This window comes from Physella acuta, unplaced genomic scaffold (genome assembly GCF_028476545.2).
Source record: "Physella acuta isolate Inbredline_101_S28 unplaced genomic scaffold, ASM2847654v3 ptg000203l, whole genome shotgun sequence".
Classification (NCBI taxonomy): domain Eukaryota; kingdom Metazoa; phylum Mollusca; class Gastropoda; family Physidae; genus Physella; species Physella acuta.
The window spans coordinates 199,974-221,121 of NW_026731722.1; the positions used below are offsets into that span (position 1 = coordinate 199,974).

At 34.4% G+C, this 21,148-nt stretch overlaps 1 protein-coding gene across 7 annotated transcripts in view; it reads left to right on the forward strand.

Moving 5' to 3' along the window:
• LOC131937198 (RIMS-binding protein 2-like) overlaps nt 1–21,148 on the forward strand; it is a 205,907-nt gene that overhangs the window by 181,504 nt on the left and 3,255 nt on the right. For 5 of the 7 annotated variants that reach the window (XM_059294418.1, XM_059294424.1, XM_059294419.1 and 2 more), the window contains 21 exons: nt 401–505; nt 2,626–2,854; nt 3,166–3,225; nt 4,834–4,895; nt 5,410–5,592; nt 6,035–6,110; nt 6,521–6,703; nt 7,688–7,807; nt 8,830–9,023; nt 9,497–9,575; nt 10,163–10,324; nt 10,797–10,928; nt 11,359–11,535; nt 12,189–12,367; nt 12,942–13,025; nt 14,386–14,547; nt 15,723–15,858; nt 16,278–16,994; nt 17,386–17,531; nt 18,493–18,677; nt 19,809–19,869. In XM_059294418.1, coding sequence (XP_059150401.1) covers nt 401–505; nt 2,626–2,854; nt 3,166–3,225; nt 4,834–4,895; nt 5,410–5,592; nt 6,035–6,110; nt 6,521–6,703; nt 7,688–7,807; nt 8,830–9,023; nt 9,497–9,575; nt 10,163–10,324; nt 10,797–10,928; nt 11,359–11,535; nt 12,189–12,367; nt 12,942–13,025; nt 14,386–14,547; nt 15,723–15,858; nt 16,278–16,994; nt 17,386–17,531; nt 18,493–18,677; nt 19,809–19,869 — 3,432 coding nt within the window. The remainder of the gene's footprint in view (nt 1–400; nt 506–2,625; nt 2,855–3,165; nt 3,226–4,833; nt 4,896–5,409; nt 5,593–6,034; nt 6,111–6,520; nt 6,704–7,687; nt 7,808–8,829; nt 9,024–9,496; nt 9,576–10,162; nt 10,325–10,796; nt 10,929–11,358; nt 11,536–12,188; nt 12,368–12,941; nt 13,026–14,385; nt 14,548–15,722; nt 15,859–16,277; nt 16,995–17,385; nt 17,532–18,492; nt 18,678–19,808; nt 19,870–21,148) is intronic. The other 2 variants (XM_059294421.1, XM_059294423.1) reach the window with 2 other exon arrangements.

Sequence of the window (21,148 nt, forward strand, 5' to 3'; positions counted from 1 at the left end):
TATATTGACAAAGACATTAGGTCAGAGCTTAAGCTGTTGTTTATTTACCTAGTTAATTATTTATTTGTTTTATAACTTGATTGCCCCAGCCTGTTGATGTGATTATTGATTTTGTTGTTGTTGTAAGCCACAGGATCTTCCTTGACAATATATGATCACTGATAATTTACTGGTCATGTGTAACAAAAAACATGTTTTGTTTAGTGAAACAATATTATTGGTTTTTGTTAGGTGGAAGAAAAGTTAGGAATTTTAAAAATTGGATTAAGTATGAACATTTTAAATGAAAGGATAATTTTAATGTTTCTGTTTTAGGTATTAAAATATTTTTTCATGGAAAAATGGTTATGTTGATGTTTTTGTTAAATACAGAAATGGTAATTTAAAAAAAATATTTCAGGATCTCCAAGAGTCAGCCGAGTCAGTGAGTCAGTTGGAGAATGAACGTAAACTTGCCTTGTCAGAACTTCAGCAGAAGCAAGCTCAGCTTGAGCAGTTTCAGAAGGTAAGCGTTGCTCAGGTAACGACACCTCACACAATGTAAGCAGTGCTGAGGTAATTTGACACCCCACAGAAGGTAGGAATGTGCTCAGATATCTTGACACTCACAGAAGGTAAGCAGTGCTCAGGTAACTTGACACTCACAGAAGGTAAGCAATGCTCAGGTAATTTGACACCTCACAGAAGGTAAGCAGTGCTGGACACCTCTCACAAAACTAATCCATCAAGATGTAGACATGCCTGTCTAGGCAGTTCAAGTTAACCTACCATATTTGATAAAGATGGCAATCCAGAACACGGATTACTTTGATTTAAACATCTGTTATTCCCCTTGACAATTTTACTCCCCTTTACTCACCCATTTTTATTCCCCTTAACTCAACTAGTTTTATACCCTTTATTCATCAATTTTTACTGCCCTTTACTCAGCCAGTTTTATTCCCCTTATTCAACAATTTTTTTTCCCATTCAACAAAAATTTGAAAAAACAATTGACTTGGTAGATGGACACAGGTCACTGGAAACCTATCTCTTACCCCCCCCCCCCCCCCTCCCCCTGTCATCCAGCCACTTACAGAGAAAATAAAACTGCTAACATTTTCAGAAGACTCATTTTTGCTACCCTAATATAAAAGGATTGCCTCAGGATTTCACAACCTCTGTTTATACATTTATATATTTCAGTTCCCTGGATAGCTCCCCTCACCTCTTCTCACCCCCCCTCCCAGAATAAACAAAAGTAGAGCCTCAGCTTGTTTCATCCAGACATTCCATCTTTGGTCACCTTATTTAATATTCATGCCACATTTTACCACACCACTGAACCCACAAAGGTCAGAGTTCAAGTAGCTTTGAATGGCTCTGTAATGTCTTCTTGTGTGCTGAGCCTTTCATGGGCAATTAAATGCAAATGGACATCAATAATGAGGTGACCCTTTCAATTATCGTTAATCTGTGTCAGTTCTTTTCAAGATGGCTGTGAATGTTTTTTTTCCTGCCTAGTTGTACAGCTAACGAAGTGCTTCATCTCCGCTATTACTCTAATCATTTGAAAGTTTAGAGCAGGCTATTGCCTTTGGCTCCGTCTGATAATTGAGGAAAAAACCTACTTGATGCTCGTTTAGCTAAGCTCTGCATCTCACGCTAGAATTAGATCAGAGCATGATGTTTGACTATATTATTTTTTTCTAAGTAAATGATAGCTATCATTTTTTAAAAGCTAAAAAGAATAATTTTAACTTATTATAGGAAAATATAATCTTCACAATGGGCTTCTGACAAAATCACTCATGTGTGAAATACCATTCATTTTAAACATTCAACTGTAAAACTTCATTGTAACCTTTTGTTTTAGGTAGGGGTTAAAAAAGGTATCAGTATTCAGATTACAATTTCACATTTTTCTTACAAAATGTGTTTAACCTAAGACCTTCATCAGCACTGGACTTTTAAGTAATTGACATAAAACAATTAATGGATGAAAGGTTATGAACCATCTTCACTTCTCCATGACTCTAAATATAAATTCTAAGTACAAATACCATATACATTTACCATAGTAAAAAAATGAATTCCCTTTTTACATATCCTGGCATTGTACAAACATACCACTGATGGCAATGCTACAGCTCTATAGCAGTAACTGAATCTTATCTGTGGACTAAAGTCTTCTGTACTATGCTGATCCCTGAATTATTGTATCTGTGGACTAGAGTCTTCTGTACTATGCTGATCCCTGAATTCTGTTATCTGTGGACTAAAGTCTTCTGTACTATGCTGATCCCTGAATTACGTTATCTGTGGACTAAAGTCTTCTGTACTATGCTGATCCCTGAATTATGTTATCTGTGGGCTAGAGTCTGCTGTACTATGCTGATACCTGAATTATGTTATCTGTGGGCTAGAGTCTACTGTGCTGTTACCTGAATTATGTTATCTGTGGGCTAGAGTCTACTGTGCTGTTACCTGAATTATGTTATCTGTGGGCTAGAGTCTACTGTGCTGTTACCTGAATTATGTTATCTGTGGGCTAGAGTCTACTGTGCTGTTACCTGAATTATGTTATCTGTGGGCTAGAGTCTACTGTGCTGTTCTCTATTGTGCTGTTCTCTCCTTGTCTTACAGGCCAGCTCTTCCATTGAGAGTGAGCACACCCAGGTTGTGAACAAGCTGAACCTGCAGGTTTTGGAGCTAGAGGAGAAGAGGAAAAGGGAAGAAGAGAGAAGGGAGGAACTCTCCAGGGAGGTTCAGAGGCTGAAGAAGGAAGCGGACGAGCGGCAGAAAATTTTGGAAGAAGCCGAACTTTTGCGAGCTGAGTTTGCTAGAATAAAAAAAGAGGCTGTCATTAGCGCAGGTAGGATGTGATTTTTTTTTTTAATAAGAGGTCAGGTAGGATGCAATTTTCTGAATACAAACAGATTTTAATAATTGGCATCCATGTAACTAAGAATAGTGGTGGCCAGTATCTCAGTTGATATCTCATGATTGGTATCATCCTGTATATATCTACTTTATTAAACATTGTGAAATCAGTGCCCTACATTGTTTGTACTACACAACACATTTTTTTATGATGCTTTTCTATTTCTATCCCAGTGTTCTGTAATGGCTGAAACATTTTGAAACTTAATCTTTTAACATTTCTCTTGGTTGATCTGTCTGTAGACACCTCATTAGAACCATCCCACCATCCTGCTGTATTTCACACACAGCTGATAAACAGAGGTAAATATCACATTCCATCCAATCTTACATCATGTCCTGGCTACTTAATGGTTAGCCATACCAACATATACATTATATATATATATATATATATATATATATATATATATATATATATATATATATATATATATATATATATATATATATATATATATATATATTGTTAGTGCATGTATAATAGCATTATTGTAAAAGTTTTATACATTATTTTGTTGAAACCTTATAGAAATATCTAAATGTGGATAAGCGAGAAAAAAAATCTGTATTTTTCTTCACTTTGAAAGGTGTTGGTAATAATAACACTGTTGCTGTCCCTATGGACAGTCTATCCTCTGTTTCACTCTGCTATCAATAATTCAAAGCTTAACTAGACCACTTCTCCACAAAGTACTTCCCTCTGCTAACACCAGTGCACTCATGTGAAGGAAGGAGAACAAAAGTAACAATCTGTAAACTCCTCTTATCTTTTGTATTGTCAGTGTTTTATTTCCCTACAGTGATCAATACTTGCCTGAGGTCTAGGATCTATCACTTTATTCACGTGGGACTTAAACTGTCATTTTCTAAATAAACTAGCAATTAAAATCTTTTTTAAATGTTGCTCCGAGCTATTTTTTTCTATATAAAAAATATTTTAGTCCTTTTTTTTTAGATTTTTATTTCAGTTTTCAAATAGACCACATTTTTAATTTACTTTTATGTATGATTGAGAGTTAAACATGGTTTTGCTGTATATTTCTTTTATCTTGTAAACTTCTATTCTATATAATCAACGTATACCCCAATTCTGCCCAGATTTCTGATATATTATATCTTATTGATTTTATGGCCATTCATTCCCCAATTTTTAATCACATGACCTGCATCCTGTCAATGCAAGACTAGTAGTTTTAGAAAATATTCCTTGATCATGTGACCTGTCTAGTTATATAAATCTCTGCAGCCTTGTGTTTTACCTACTACATCCAATCTAAAAAGGTCTAACTATCCCAGATTTTATAAAATACTATCTTAAAATAATATGCCCCTGATATTGGTTTTTTTTTTCAATAGAAGATTAGGAAGTCCTGCTGATCTCAAGTTATCACGACAACAAAATATATTTGTCTTTAGAACAGCAGTGAACTAGTTAAACATATAAACCTACTTTCTTGTTTCTCAATAGAACAATAGGGAACATGCTAAACTTATCTGAACCTACTTTCATTGACTCCTCAAGCAATTACTCACCCAGTTTCATTAGCCTGGTCTTTAATTCTTCACATTTCCCCTCATTAACCAGCCATTATCCCTAACCCTTGTATGACTTTTACCCACAAGTCCCTGCTCTCCCCCTCCCCCCCCCCCCTCAACATCAGCTGGTATGATTAACGTCCTGCCACTGCAGTGAGAAATAATTGAACCCGGCTAATAGCTGGATAACTACTCTAAATAATTTCTGTGGATTGTGTGGATTATGTTTAGGCATTTTAAGTCCACAATGATCACAGTGGGGTGATTGGTTTGGCTTGTTTACATGGATTGTTGAGAGTTGAAGTGGAACGATGATTCATTTATCACAGGGGAAAATTGAAAGATATTTTTACACCTATTGTTGTGTTGCAGGGAAGGGAGATAACCACGGAGAGGGGGGAGAAGTGGAGGAGGTGATGGATAGGAAAAGACAGGCAAGTAGTTTTTTTTGTTTATTAAAACTATTTCTCTCATCCATCTAATAACAATGATGCATACAAAACAATGTTTAGATTTAAAAGTTCCTTAAAACTATTTCATATGATAATCTATTCATTATTAAAAAAGGATATTTAGGAAAAAAGTCAAGGTAGTTTTATAGACTAAATATCTAGGCCAGGTAAAGTTGAGTTTACCAAGATGCATGTAGCTCAGATGTATTTTACTTCTCCAACATCAGGTATCTAATATGGCTGAGTTAACTCGCTAAGCCATGAACTAACCAGTGCTCAATTATTCTGTCAATGTGAGTGCCAACTGGGAAGTTAGCTTAACTTGCCAAGGACCCAATAGGGCTGAGTTAACTCACCTAGGAATGGCAAAACACGGAATAATTAGTGCTGCTCGATTATCTTAACATTTAGTGAATATATTGCACCTGTTCAAGTAGTATTTATGTAAGAAGTTGTTACTCTTATTGTATAACACTGTTTCCTTTGTTTTTTCTAGAATCAAAATGAACGACCAATGGCAGAGAGTTTCTTATCAGCATGGGCACAAAAGGGACCAATCCAGGTGTACATTGCTAAATATAACTACGACCCATTTGAGTTCTCGCCCAATGAGAATCCAGAAGCTGAGCTTCCTCTTACGGCAGGGGATTATGTCCTCGTGGTGGGAGAAATGGACGAGGTCAGTTTCATCGTGATTGTTTTAATTACTGTTAGTGTCCAACGTTTCAGTCTTTAGATGGACGAGAGCACTTGCATCTTGATTGTTTTGATTTTAATTGCTGACAGTGTTCAGCTTTCACTAGTTGGCTGTTTATGTGTTCTGTCTGGGTTTTTATATACCAGTAGTGAATAATGGGATCTTGTACAAACACTAGTGGTAGGGTGATAACTAATTTTACTTGAAAATGTCCACACTGAAGTTAACATAAACCCTAGTCCAAACGCTACCCCTAACTTCCTAAACCCATTATCTATTAGTATCAAGAAATTAACAGTAATGCATTTAGCTGAGTCCAGTATCTGAGAGTAACAAGTGCTCGTTTTTTTTACTATTAAAATATAAAGAAACTATGTTATGTACTTGGTAAAGTTTAAATCTGGTTTCTTTTTCTTCATTCTAGGATGGATTTTTTGATGGTGAATTAATAGATGGTAGACAGGGTCTAGTACCATCAAATTTTATAGAGAAAGTTGAAGGTGAGTTGGGTGGTATTCACAGTTTTCTGAGAGGAGTAGACCTTTTGGGATATCTGAAGCATTTACTTAACAAACATATTTCAACCTTTACCTACTAACACCTGTAAACACCTGCCGTTAACTCACCTGTTATGACCCTACATCACCTGTCTTGATATCAAGGTGTACAAAAACCTGTGCCATGTACAATTCTGTCCTCCCACAGACTTTTCACACCTGTAAACACTTGCTGTTAACTCACCTGTCATGATTCCATTTAACCTGTCTTGATGTCAAGGTGTACAAAAACATGTACAACTCTGTCCGCCAACAGACTTTTCACACCTGTAAACACCTGTTGATAACTCACCTGTCATTACCCCCAATGTCCCCTGTCTTGATATCAGCAGTGTGCCCTTGTCCTCCCACAGATGAAGACTTAGCAGAATTCCATGCTGCCTTAATGCAAGCTGGCCACCCAGACTACACGTCTGCCAGCACCACAGCTGCGATGGCGCCGCTCTCAACTGGCCCCATCATCAGCAACAACAAACTCAACAACAACAACAATGAGCTGGACTACCCAGTCACAAGACCAAAAACTGATTTACAAAGTTAGTTTTTCTTACTGTCACTTACTTAAATTTACAAAGTACGTTTTTTTTCTTTGAGTTTTTTTTTTTACTAGACCTACCTCATTATTTGTTCACTTGCTATGCTACTTTTAAAGCATTACATTTTTTGTAAAAAGGTACTTATTACATCACAGTGACTCATTTATTTTACCAAGTCAGCCTAACCAAAGTCACCTGACTGACTTTTTAATATGATACATCATTATTGACTTTGGAATAGTTTAATCATAAATGTAATCTGTAAAGCTCATTTCTTAAAAATAAAAACACCAGATCACAAAGTATTTAATATAGCATGTTTATTTAAACTTGATGACAAAAATCATTTAAAAAATCGTAGGACTTAATTAAATGTACATACGTGCTTAATGCAACATCAGAAAAAATGTAATGTAAATAGAGGAAATGTTTCTTTCATTAAGGAACCTGATGCTGGAGTTAAAAAAAATTTCTGGGATGGTAGTCTATTATTATTGATCATATAAAAAAAGTTCCAATAAAGTTAGCTTAGGTTTATGCAGGTTTCCCTGCAACTGTCAATCAATAGTTGACCCCATCACTATGGCAACCATAGACCAGTGATTGAATGAAATCTGCTGTTAAATAGGCAGTGCCAGAAAAAAAAGATGGTACAAAATGCATAGGTTGGGTTGAATAAAAACTGTAATATAAAGATAAATTGTGGCCTGATTTTAAAAAGATTTTCTCTCTTAATTTGCCACATGCTGGATCTATTTTTATAAAAAGTTTGGTTAGAATAACTACTAAAATCTGGCAACTCACCTTGCTTTAGCTTTAAGTTAAAATACTTTTTGCATTGGTAACAATATTCTCTGTATTCAATATTATTTTTTTTGTTATGTTTTTTTTTACAGTTACAATAGTTACAATAGTTATTAATTTGTGGGGAAATTTTTTTTTTAAATTAATGACCAGATTGACCAGATTTTTTTGCACTGCCAGATGGTGCTGGTAACCTTGAAGAATCAAACAGTGACCTGGAAGATATTGCTGAGATAGATGAGGAGACCGCCTCAGTGAACAGTCGTGTGTTGTTGAATGGTGGAGGATCCATAAACCACTGTAAGGGTTAGGATTAGGGTTAACATGTATAGTTTAATTATGGATCTATAAACCATTATAAGGGTTAGGATTAGGGTTAACATGTATAGTTTAATTATGGATCTATAAACCATTATAAGGGTTAGGATTAGGCTTAACATGTATGGTTTAATTATGGATCTATAAACCACAGTAAGGGTTAGGATTAGGCTTAGCATGTATGGTTTAATTATGGATCTATAAACCACAGTAAGGGTTAGGATTAGGCTTAACATGTATGGTTTAATTATGGATCTATAAGCCACTGTAAAGGTTAGGATTAGTGTTAACATGTATGGTTTAATTATGGATCTATAAACCACAGTAAGGGTTAGGATTAGGCTTAGCATGTATGGTTTAATTATGGATCTATAAACCACAGTAAGGGTTAGGATTAGGCTTAACATGTATGGTTTAATTATGGATCTATAAGCCACTGTAAAGGTTAGGATTAGTGTTAACATGTATGGTTTAATTATGGATCTACAAACCACTGTAAGGGTTAGCTTTAGGGTTAAGATTTGTTTTTACTCACGGATTTAATAAAGAAATGTAAGGGTTAGGGTTAAAATGTTTTACTTCGTTATGTATTTTTTAATCACTGTAATGGTTAGTGTTTGGGTTAGTATGCATTCTTTAATGGTGAATATAAACCATTCTGTTCTGGCTTTTACAGTGAATCAATGCTGTCTCAGTTTATTTCAAATAAAACCTTGCTACTAATATAGAAAAAGGAAAAATTATACCTCTAACATTGATTCCATGTATTGTAAACAATTGTATCACTAACTTAAGTGGAGATTCTTGAATATTTTCAGAATTAATTTGAAACAGGTTGCCAATCTAAATGAAAATAAATAAAAACAATTAGTATTTTACTGATCATTATTTTAAAGAAGTTCTGTATTGGAAACATAATTATGTTGAGCAGGTTGTAAAAGTTGGTTGTAACAATTCTAGCTCATGTTTTGAATGCTGAATGAATTGAACATTGTTTATTTCAGTACCTCCCAGCCCACGAGGCCTGTCGCTGGACAGACAACTGACCAACAGTCTGCTGATCAGCTGGAAGGATCCGGAACCTGCTACAGGGCTTGAGGTCCAGTCCTACCACATTTTTGTTGATGGGCACTTCAAAACTTCGGTCAAAAGTAACGAGAGGACCAAGGCATTGCTTGAAGGTGTCAATTCCAGTTCTGTGAGTACATTTATCTGGCCACCAGGTTTGGGCTATGATGGATAAATTTTGATAAAAAGTTAGATAAGCTTTGATGAAAAATTGGATGAGATTTGAAAAAATGTTGGATGGGATTTGATGAAAAGTTGGATAAGATTTAAATATTACCTCTATTTTAGCCACCTTATTGAACTAGCAGTCATATTTGACAAGTCTGTTTAGTTTATTATATTAATTGTTTTTACTTTTAGGAACTATCAAAAACTGTCATTGTGACACAGCTACAGTAAATTTCATTTGTCAGCTATATATTAATGTGTTGTGCTTATATTTTTAGCATAATAAACATACTCTGAATTACCCTAACTTAATGTAGGGCTTTCCATTATCATTGGTTTGTTTGTACTTTGAAGAAAATAGTGTAGACTGTGCTTGTGTGTAACATGTATTGTGATGATTTAGGTGCACTAAAAGATGTTTCTGTGCCCCACCAGGTCCATAGAGTCTGTGTCAGATGTTTGTCTAACAAAGGCCAGTCTAAAGATGCACAGTGCACCATGCTGGTGGGCAAAGGTCAGAAGTCAAATTTTTACTGATACAAATTAATCATAATTTTTTAAAAACAACAACAGCTAGGTTATTTTTTATGTTGTAATGACTAGATCATGACTGAATTTTGTTTTAAAAAATTACATTTTTTTTGAACAACTGAATTTAGAAAAAAATAGGAACATGAATGAATTAAAAAAAAATAGGAGAATTTTATTTAAATGACTTAAATTATGTTTGAAAGACTAGTTAAAACAAAATACTGAAAATGTTGTACCACTTGGTAGATTTATAATGACTAGATCATGAGTGAATTTTGTTTTGAAAAATTACAGTTTTTTGAATAAATGAATTTTAAAAAGAAATAGAAACATTTTATTTAAATGAGTTAAATTATGTTTGAAAGACTAGTTAAAACAAAATACTGAAAACGTTTTACCACTTGGTAGATTTGTAATGACTAGATCATGACTGAATTTTGTTTTAAAAAATAACATTTTTTTAAATAATGAATTTTTTTAAAAATTGGAAAATTTTATTTAAATTACTTAAATTATGTTTGAAAGACGAGTTAAAACAAAATACTGAAATTTTTTTTTACCACTTGGTAGATGTGTACCCGGTGCCATCAGAGTTAAAAGTTTGCCACGTGTCACCGACGTCAGCAGCCCTGTCATGGCTGCCTGGTGACAGCAACTTCCAACATTCCATCCTGGTCAATGGTAAAGAAGTGAGGGTAGTCAAGCCTGGTGTGTTTCGACATACTCTCACGGGTAAATTACTATAAAACAGGTTAATTACTTCACAGGTAAATTACTTTACAACAGGTTAATTGCTACATATTTAAATTACTTTACAACAGGCTAATTACTTCACAGGTAATTTACTTTAGTGGTCACTTATTTAAACAGGTAACTTAATTTAAAACAGGTTACTTGCTCTCATTTGTACATTACTTTAGCAGATCATTTGTTACTTAAGCATATAACTTACATTAGCATATAACTTAATTTATCAGGTAACTTACTTTAATAGGTACCTTTAGCAGGTATCTTAACCAGATAACTAATTATAGCATGGTATTTTCTCCGACTTAAATTGTCTAACATATTTAATTCATCCGGCCGGGAAAAAAAAATCAAAAGTTTATTACAATTTCCTTATTTATAATCACATTTAAAACCAAATTACAATGATCGTCTTGCCAGTTAAAGCTATGAGAATGTTCTGGAATGTTTGTTGTAGGTCTAACACCAGGAGCATTACACAAAGTGACCTTGATTGCCAAAAGTATTTCTGGCACCCTGATAGAGGAGAAGTCCCGCAAGTGGGTGGAGAATGTGTCGGCTAGCATAGAATTCCACACACCTGAAGCAGGTGAGAGACCTGGTCTATCTCATATTTTCTTCTCATTTTGTCTATATCCTATTCTTAAAACTATATTTTAGAATTACGTAACCTTTCATTTTAAAAAAATTTTAAGTTTATTTTTCATCTTATTTTAAAAGTAACGTTTTTCTTATTCTTTTTATATAATTTTTGTATTAATAATATTTTTCTTGGCATGAAATTTTTTTTAAAAATTGGAAATATTAAAATGCAGCAACATTCTTTTAAAAAATATGCGCTTTTTTAATTTAATTAAGTCAGAAAGAATTTAAGATGGCTAATTTTAGATAAAAATTAAATATTAAGAAGTTTATGAGTAGAATGAAAGTTATACAAGTGTGTAATATGTTATAGTTTATAATAACAATAAATATTGTGCATGAAAATATTTCCATGAATTTCTGTTTTTCTCTTGTAGGAGCCCCAGAACCCCCACTAAACGTGCAGATAGAATCAGGACCAAGGGAGGGAACTATTCTGGTCAGTTGGCTCCCAGTGACCATCAACTCCTCCGGTGTCTGCAATGGGGCTGTGGTGGCTGGCTACCACGTCATGGCTGACAACAGGAGGGCAAAGAATGTTCCAGGCCCTACTTGTAAGACATTTTTCTACACCATACAACTAGAACTCTTTTACCAATGAAATTATTAAAGTTTCTGTTTTATAAAAAGTAAAGATCTGAATCTACAAAACAAAAGATGGAAGTGCTTCTTAGAAGCAGTTGTTCTGTGTCTGTAACCTTAGATTTTAAATGAGAAATGTGGTTCAGCATCTGTTTCTCTCAGAGCTGGGTGCAAATCGATCTGGAATCAGAATTTTAGACTTTTGAGTTTGCAGCCTTACACTCTACCTCTCAACAACCCACTCTGTTATAACTAGGCAAATATTTTGTTTATTATGTGTTTCTGTATCCACCTTGAATTTTTCTAGTGTTAGGTTTATTTTCACCTGAACTTTCTCAGCGTAATGTTTATACCCATTATTTATTTTAATTCTCACCATAAACTTCTTTAGTGTAATGTTTATTTCCTCCATAAATTTCCCATTTTATCTCCATTATTTATTTATACTTCCATGTAAAATTTCTTAGTGTAATGTTTATGACCATTATTATTTCTAGTGTATTAATTTCCCAGTTTATTTCCATTATTTATTTATATTTTAAAGCTTTTTCTTTGTGTAATGTTTATTTCCATTGTCTTTATACTTCCATGTAAAATTTCTCACTTTAATCTTTGTGTCCTGTAGGTGACCATGTGGTACTGAGCTCTGAAGACTTCAAAGGTCTGTTCCCATCCCACATAGCTGTCAGGACAGTCTCTACGTCTGGCGTGGAGTCTGTCAATTCCGATGTGGTCGCCCTGCCTGGTCAGTTAATCAAAGAGTTAAAAGAAGGATCTGGCATTAAGGGTACAGAAAGAGCAAAAGTAAGTTTTATTTTACCTGTTGTATGCAAATATTTTGGTATCCTCTGCTCTCAGGTTTCAATATACTGAAATATACAAATATACAGCTATTTTGTTTAAATAAGATTTAATATTTGCAGTTTTTTCTAATGGAGTAACGTTGATCTTAAAAAATGCCAACTCTACATGTCCTGATTATCAAGTGTTTGTGGTTTGAGTCACTGAGTCCACCCTAATATTAAAGTAGAAAACATACTGGTGACTAATGTTCCCTCTAAGCTGTGCGGTTGAGCTGCCGCGCAGTGATTTTGTAAAATAAATATATCCTTGTATAAGACTTTTAGAACAGCGCTGGTGACATGTTGCAGATACCACATAAACAGATCAACTCTACTTCACTACTTCACCCAATAACAGATCATCAGGCTGAGATCTGTACTCTACTTAAAAATTTTTAATTAACATTATCTAAACTCAACAACTAACAGCTGGTCTTATTGATATTAAAGCTTTGTTTCATTAGTATCATTACCCAAGCCCAAACCCTAGCCCCAGCCCCAACCCTAACATGAGCCTGTAACAACTTCCTCCCCAGGTATCAAAATCCTCTAGTGATGACGGTAAAGGACACGACACAGATGAAGAAATTGAAGCGGCTTTCAGGGAGGCACAGAGTAACGTAAGTTACCCCAGTAGAAGGAAGGAATCCTTATCAATTAGTCAATTAAATTTCATGTTGATGTATTCAACTGGAGTAATTAGTGCTTCCATGTTTTGTCACAATGTATGGTAGAGCTAGCAGAAAGACTTTAATAACTTAAAATATCTTGTAGTTTTTTAAATAAAATGAAGCTGGACTACTTTCTTGATAAAATAATTTAAAAACCTTTTTTTTTGTCATGTCTGCTAGTTTCTGCCATACTGGTGGTATAGTTAGAGACAGACGTCCTTGAGACTTTATCAAAGGAAGTAATTTAGATTAGACTTGAAAACTATTCACTGGGACCAATTTAATTTAAATTTAAACTCCATGCAGATTAATAAAAAAAATTATAGTAGAAAGTCAATGAAAATATTTTGAGAAAGTTGATTGGGCTGAAGTCTTGATTTAACTACCACATGTTTTGTTGTTCAATGCTTTTTTGTGTTAGTATCAGTAAAATGGTGTAAGAACTGTTGTAAATTGTTACATTTATTAACCTCTTTAAAAATTATGTTGTAAAATTATTGTTTTAATGTGTTATGATCTAAAAGTTTCAATTAATAGATGTAAAATATTTAAATGTATTCTTTCAAAAGTTACTGAAAGTTTTTTTTTCCAAACAGTTTGTTTCTAATTTAATTTTTAAAATTTAATTTTTCAGCATCCAAATGCTAAAGTAATTCTTAAACTCTTACTCTCTGATAATTTAAGCTGGGTTGAAATAGTTTTTATGTAAATATCTTAAACAAAAGCTTATTACTCAAGCTAAAAAACTAGAGCTTCCTCTGTAATGGCTAAACATATGCTTATGTTTATTGTGAAAGGTGTTTAATGATTTCCTTGAATTTTTGACTATGAAATCAAGCAAAGAATACCCAATCTTTAAACCAATAATTACATCTATTTTAATGCTTTTCCTTATTATAATTAAAGTATCAAAGGTGTTAACATTTTAATGATAGATCTAATATTGCATTGGCATATATAATCCTATTATTATTTCGAAACATAATAGATTAATTTATTTTACTTACAAAACCTAATTTGTGAATTTTCAACATAGGTATTTACAGTACTAAAGTTGTATTTAATATTTAATTGACATTTTCTTTCCTGTTTTTGTAGTAAAGCTAGTAATGAAGTAGTGTCAGATATATACATTGTAGCTTTGGTAACACTTGGCTGTGTGTCTGTCCATTGTTGCCGCCAGTGGATCACCATAGTCTGGGTGTTCGTGTCACTTATTTTCATTTGCTAATTACATTTTATTTTAGTTGAATATTTTTTTTTTTGTTGACATCTTTTGGACTTGGATTTTGTCCATCCTGTACTGTAGAGCGATGGAGTAAACGCAATAATGGGGGAGTCCTTTTCCGATACAAGCAGCTCAGAGCTGTCGGATATACCCGAAGTTGAGGAAGATCTCATTGGCTCCCAGGACTCTCATCTTAACGAGGTCGGCGTGAGCCGGACCAATCAGACGCAGCATCTTAGTCAGGTGATGAGTTAAAGAAAATAAAAAAGAACCCACGGCTTAAATTTTGTAGCACTTTTGTATTTCACATTTCAACTTGTTTTTTAAGTTTTGGTTAGGGATGGGTTATCTTCTTGTTATTGCTTTCCCTTTTGTATTAGCCTATCCATGAAATTACTCATCAAATTATGGAGACGTTTTTTTTTTACTTGTTGGGTTGATCCAGCATGAAGCTTTATGTTACTTCCTCTCTCTTTTATACTGAACTGTCTGCTGGGTTCCCATTGGTTGAAATTGTTTACAGCCTGTCCACTGAAAACTTGGATTGGATTAAGTTCTACTTGACTGGGCAGAGACATTTTTTATTTGTGCAGGAAGAAAGGTCACCTCCCCAACTCATGCACTTTCTTCAGTTAAATATTTCCAACTCTATGTATCAAAGCTTATTTGCACTAAACTTTGTGCCATTTAATGACTGGGAAAAAGGTGCTTAAAATGTATGCTATAACCTAAGGCCTCATAACCCATTGTGTAACTCTAACTAGAGATATAATCCTCATAGCCCTGTATTCATCAATGTTATGTATACATGCAGCAGCATTTACATACAATGCAGATAATGTATAACATTTTTATGAAATAAGTGTTTACTATTATAAACCTTTTCTTGGACTATTCTTGTTTTTCTATTCAGTTCTGCTTGACATTTAGGTTTTATTTTTATTTTTGGGTAAACCCAATATTTGGTTGAGAAATGTAAGACATATTTTGACTGCATGGAAATATTTTTTTTTCACCACTGGCTGCGTAGTTTAGTGTTGTCTACCACTTCGTGTTGCATCCTCTCTGGTCGATGGTTTCTTCAATGTTTATTTTTTATATTCATATCTATCAAGCATGGGAAATGTTCTCTTGTTTTTACTTAACTAGGTATTTTGATGTTAAATAACCCAACTAGTCTACTTGCTAGCTTTTGGTGACGTTTGAATTTTTAAAATAAAATGACTGATTAGACATTCAACTGAACAACACTAATTTAGATGAATAGACTTTAAACCAGCAAGTCCTCTGCTGATTAATTCATATTTATTCACATTTTTTAGAGTTGAGAAATTTTATATTTTAAAACTATCTTTAAATCACCCACCTATTTATCGACGTTATAAATTAATGTGTCCAACTGTCTGTTGTGTGGTCAGACGGAGAAAAGGTCACCACAACCTGCCCCTAGAAAACTGGCCAATGCCGGTGCAGACACTGGACCTAAGGAGTTTCATGACCAGAAGCCTAAAGGAGATCTGTTGGCGGCCCCTGCCAGAGTTGTCCCTGCCATAGGTGAGTTGTCCTTCTTGCTGTCTTTATTGATGCTTACATCAAACTATCTGAAAACCCAAGGGACTGCTGATAGTTTTTATTTTTGGATATTTGTATTGAGTATTATAACAATCAGACCAAAATTATTGTTAATTAATATATATATAAAAAGTGAAGAAAATCTCAGAAATAAAATTTTAACCTAAGGCTTTATCAGTTTTATCAATTTATATCTTGACTTCTGTCTACACATTTCTTTTGTGTTTTAAATAACAGCCTTTCATATTATTATTTCGTTCATGGTTCTTTATTTTTCTAAACCAACAATTATGTTTACTGTGAGTAAATTTATAAAACTGATACAAAGAATGACATCATTGTTAAAAAAAATTTCTTTAAATGTTTGAAAATTGAAGTTTTTGTTAAATTAATTTTTCAAGAAATCACAAGAGACAGTAGTACAGAGAGAACTTCAGCCGATGAGGACCTAGAGGACGGGAATATTCCCTCAGCTGTGAACACGCCTACATCACCCCACGGGCGCTCTTCTGACCCCCCCATCTCATCCCACTACTGGGGGGACGTCCAGAAACCCAGCGCCTTCAGACAGGTTGACCAGACGCGACGTCATGACAGTGGCGACGCCGTCAGATTTGATGATGACCGCTCAAACTCTCCCGCCCACGTCCACCCTGCTGATCACCCTACCACGGTCAGAGCTAATGACCCCAGGTCATTCCCAGAGACCCAGAGTCCCAGTCAAAAACAAGGGGCGTTGTCCAGTTCTGCCCAGAATCCTAACCAAAGAAAACACATCCCCTCGGATTTGTCAGGGGCAGCGGACGAAGGGGGAGACAATGACTCTATATCAGGGGAGATCAACCCCGTGGTTGATGAAAACAGCGTGAGGTTATTTATAGCCTTGTTTGACTATGACCCGACAACCATGTCTCCCAATGTGGACTCCATTGATGAAGAGCTACCATTCAGGGAAGGACAAATACTCAAAGTTTTTGGTGACAAAGATGCTGATGGTTTTTACAAGGGAGAGAGTCACGGCAGGAGGGGTTACATCCCTTGCAACATGGTGTCAGAAGTTCAAATAGACGACCCTGACCTAGTGGAACAGCTGCTGAAGGAGACGACAGAACGTTTAGGTATTTACTTATTTATCACTGTACAATTTACTTTTGGCTTCTTCTTTTTAAAAAATCTGGCCAATCCCGCTTGTTCTCAGTTGTAGTCCACACAGCTTGTTAATGTTTAAACCACAGATGTTTGTACTGAATTTTCAGCCAACACTAATTTCAGGTGTATTATCAGCTTTGTGTGTTGCAGATTCTCTTTGTCTGCTTGTGAGCTTTTGTCAATCAACTTTTATATGTATTTTTAAAAATTTGCTTCTTTTTTATTCAACATTGTTAAATGTCAGGCACTTTATTTTAATTAAAAAAAAATGTTTTTTTGTGGAAGACAATCTCAGTGCTGTTCCTTTGTTTGAATACCCAACCCGGCTTGACCTCCATTGCTGTGCTAAATAAATTTCAGTGTCCAGTCAACCGTCGTTAGCCTCGGCCACGCGGGACCTGACCCCTAATGGTATGGCATCCATACCACGGGACGGACCCATGAGGAGGATGGTTGCCCTGTATGACTATGACCCCCAGGAGCTGTCCCCCAATGTTGATGCTGAGGTAGGTTGAACTCTCCATAGACTTTGACCCCCATGATAATACCCATGTAGCAAATAGTTGTACAACAAGCCAAATTTTACAAATTTAATTGTGAGAGTTTAATTAACTCATACTTGCACCCTCATTAGTATCATTAGAATACTAATTAATAGTTTAAAAGAGATAATCAGTTTATTATCCTTGCATCACAATTTTAGGAAAACCTCTACATTTTTTATAAGATATTAAATTTTTATTGTTTAAAAAAAAAGAAAGCCATTGAGTTAACCAAACATTAAATTAGAACCAACCATTAATTGGGAAAAAAAGTCTCATGGCACCATGATAAAAGAGTAATTTTGAAAACTCTAAACATTGAAGCAACTGGTGGTTTGATTGAGTTTTTCATTAGATAGAGAAAAAATGTTCTTAATTCGTAGGTGATGATATAAATGTATAACATAACCTGCCTTAAAAAATAGTTTATTATAGGTTGCATCCTTATAGGGGTCGGCGTGGTCGAGTCGGTAAAGCTCATGGTTGCTAAACCGAAAATTCTCGAGTTCGAACCCTCGGGCAGATGAGGCTCGTTAGCTGGGGACAGCCACTCTTCTAGGAGAGACAACTCCAAAATTAAACAACTACTGCCTTGTAGTTTGTTCTTGGTTGGACAAAGGCTATGGAAGCAAATCCAAAAAGAAAAGCAGGCTGAAATCGGAGTCAATGGCCTCAATGGCGCATAACCAGTTGACACGTAACGCTTAATTGTGTTGGAGGCGTGGTCGAGTCGGCAAAAAGCGCATGGTTGATAAATTCGAACAGTCTCGAGTTCAAACCCACTGGCAGATAAATCTCGATCCCCTTCAACACTAATAATTAAGAACGAAGAAGAAGAAGAAGAAAGAAGGTTACCAAATATTTTCTTTTCTTCTTCTTATGAAAGTGGCATTTAACTGACCACAATTCCTTTACTTTTCTTTAGCTTGAACTGTCCTTTAAGACTGGGGACATTGTCCTGATCTATGGTGAAATGGACGAAGACGGGTTTTTTACTGGTGAGGTCAATGGCCAACAGGGCCTGGTCCCGTCCAACTTTCTCCAGCCGGCTCCGCTGTCAGACGACGAGGGTCTGGAGAGTGTCAGTGTTGTGTCCACTGCAAGGTCAAGGTGAGGACACTTGTTTGTACTGTCTCAGGGGAGAGAAGTGATTTGAAGACTGGTCTCATGGGAGAGAAGTGATTTGAAGACTGGTGTCAAAAGCCAGAGTCAGGACTCCATTAAATTAAAATTTTGATTCTTAGAACTTACTCCCACTTGTAGTTGTTGCATAATTGCTTGACTCAAAACAAATTTGATTTTTTAAAATCACTTTTTAAAAAATATCTACATCAGTTTGTTTCTTTTTGTTGATAAAATGTGTTTTTAGTTCAAACATTTAGCCAGTAAATACACTTTTCAAATTCAGCAATAACAATTAGCATTTAATTTGATAGTTCATGTCTGTTTAGCCTAATTTTCTAATACATTTTAGTGTTGCAAGTCTTTGAACAATTTTAGAGTGTTCCTCCACTTAAAGAAAAATTAATTATCGCTTCTAATTAATTTATTCATAGAAACATTAATATGTTTTTAATAATAAAAACTAAGTAAATAATCTTAAAGGAAAACTCAGTTGATGCCACATTTGTGGACTGTTAATTTTAACACTGTTCACATTTAACTTAAATAAGTGCAGGAACATTTCAAATTTTCTATGTTCGACTTTTGAAAACAAATTTAATAACCATAATGTTCATTTTCTTTACACTAAAGATGACTGTCTGCACACACTTCTCTTCTTGTAGTAGAGTTTAATATTCTACAATAGTTTTTATATTTTTAGCTTGAAATTTGGCTACTAAAACTTAAGTTAATATTTTGTCATCTGATAAATATCTTGTGCGATAGATTGATAATAATCCTGAATGCTTAACGCTAATCCCATGAGAAGACAACTAAAGTCATTTGGCCAAGCAGGCAAATGATGTCAACTATATAATTTTTTAAAGTCATCAGCCTAACTGGCAGATAATGTCAATATACAATTAAAATTACCTGGCCTAACTGGCAAATGATATCATCTATTTATTTGGAGCTTGACATTGTACCAAAACTAGTTCCCCTTTTACCTTTCTCTTCCTCCCTTTGCTTGATGGAAACACAATCATTTATTTCTAGATTAACATTCCCGCACATCAAAATGTAAAGAAAGGCCACAAAACCAAAGTTCCATTTTTTACGATCTGCTTTCTAACATAGGTCTGGTGAAAGCTTAGATGCAGCAGTGAGTGCCCTAGGAAGAGCGGATGTGACTGCTAACGTATGTGACCATGGGCTTGAATGGTGTTGGTCTTTGTTTGCTCTCTGCTCCCACAGCTCTTTGTTCTCTCCCTTTATCATTGTTTGCTTTCACCATGCTTTTTATTTTACCCACAATGCCTTTTTTTGTTTGTTATTGCATTGGATTTCCTGCCACTGATATTATAATTTCATATATTATTTCACTGATTTTAACTTTTTTAAGATTTGGGTTTTAAAAAAAATAATAATTATAAATACTTAAATCTACTTTACCAAAGCAAATTTTGTAATTTGATATTTAAGGCATGCAACTTAAGTAGTATGGTTTATAAAAAGTATATCATTATATTAATTACATATTCATTGTAAACTTTAGCATGCAATTATATATAAACACCTCACCATAAAAATATCCACACATTGAAAGGTCACTCAGTCAATTGTTTGATGTCTTAGTTCTGAGGTTTACAAACGTTTTTCTAACAGTTACGTCCCTTAAATAAAGATTATAGTTATTTTTCCTGTTGTGTTATTATTATTAGCAGACATACAAACATACTATTTTAGTGTAAGTGTTATATTGTCTTAGTTAATAGACACACAGACAAAATATTGTTTCTGATAGGCCTCTAAACATGTTTAATTATTGTATTTTTTTCTATACTGGCCATAGACTTGCATGACTTGCATGACTTCATATAGTCTTCACCCTTCCTGTCCAAAATTGTGTTTTCTGCTCTATATTCATGGCTCCTACAAGATAATTGTTAATTATATTTTTAAAATTATTTAACACTAATTTCTGTTTGTGTATTTCTAAGGATTATTTTCTTAGAAGAAACGGTTGTAAAAATGTGCCTTGTTATGTGATAACTTGCCAAATTGGTCTGCTATTTTGTTCTATTTTATGATATCTCCAAAATTTCAAAAGTTTTAAGAATTTGTTTAAAACTTTCAGCTTTGTAGGCTATTTAAAGATATTTCAATATAATTTAGTTAGATGCGTTTTTATAAAATGTCATAAAATGTAATAGTTTTTACAATTGCATGCCATATGTTATTCATTTTTCTCTTTTTGCCTTACACTCATTTGGCCTTGTGTGTTTCTGTGCATTGCATGACAAATACTTTTCCATCATTTCAACTAGCAGCATTTGTTTGTTTTTAATTGTTAAACTTAAATTAGAAAATATTTGTGAATGAAACAGTTTCTCAATATTATTAGAAAGTTCTAGCAACTTTCTTTATTGTTGTGTGAGGGTGGTGGATGAGAGTGTGTAATGATGTGTGGAGATGAG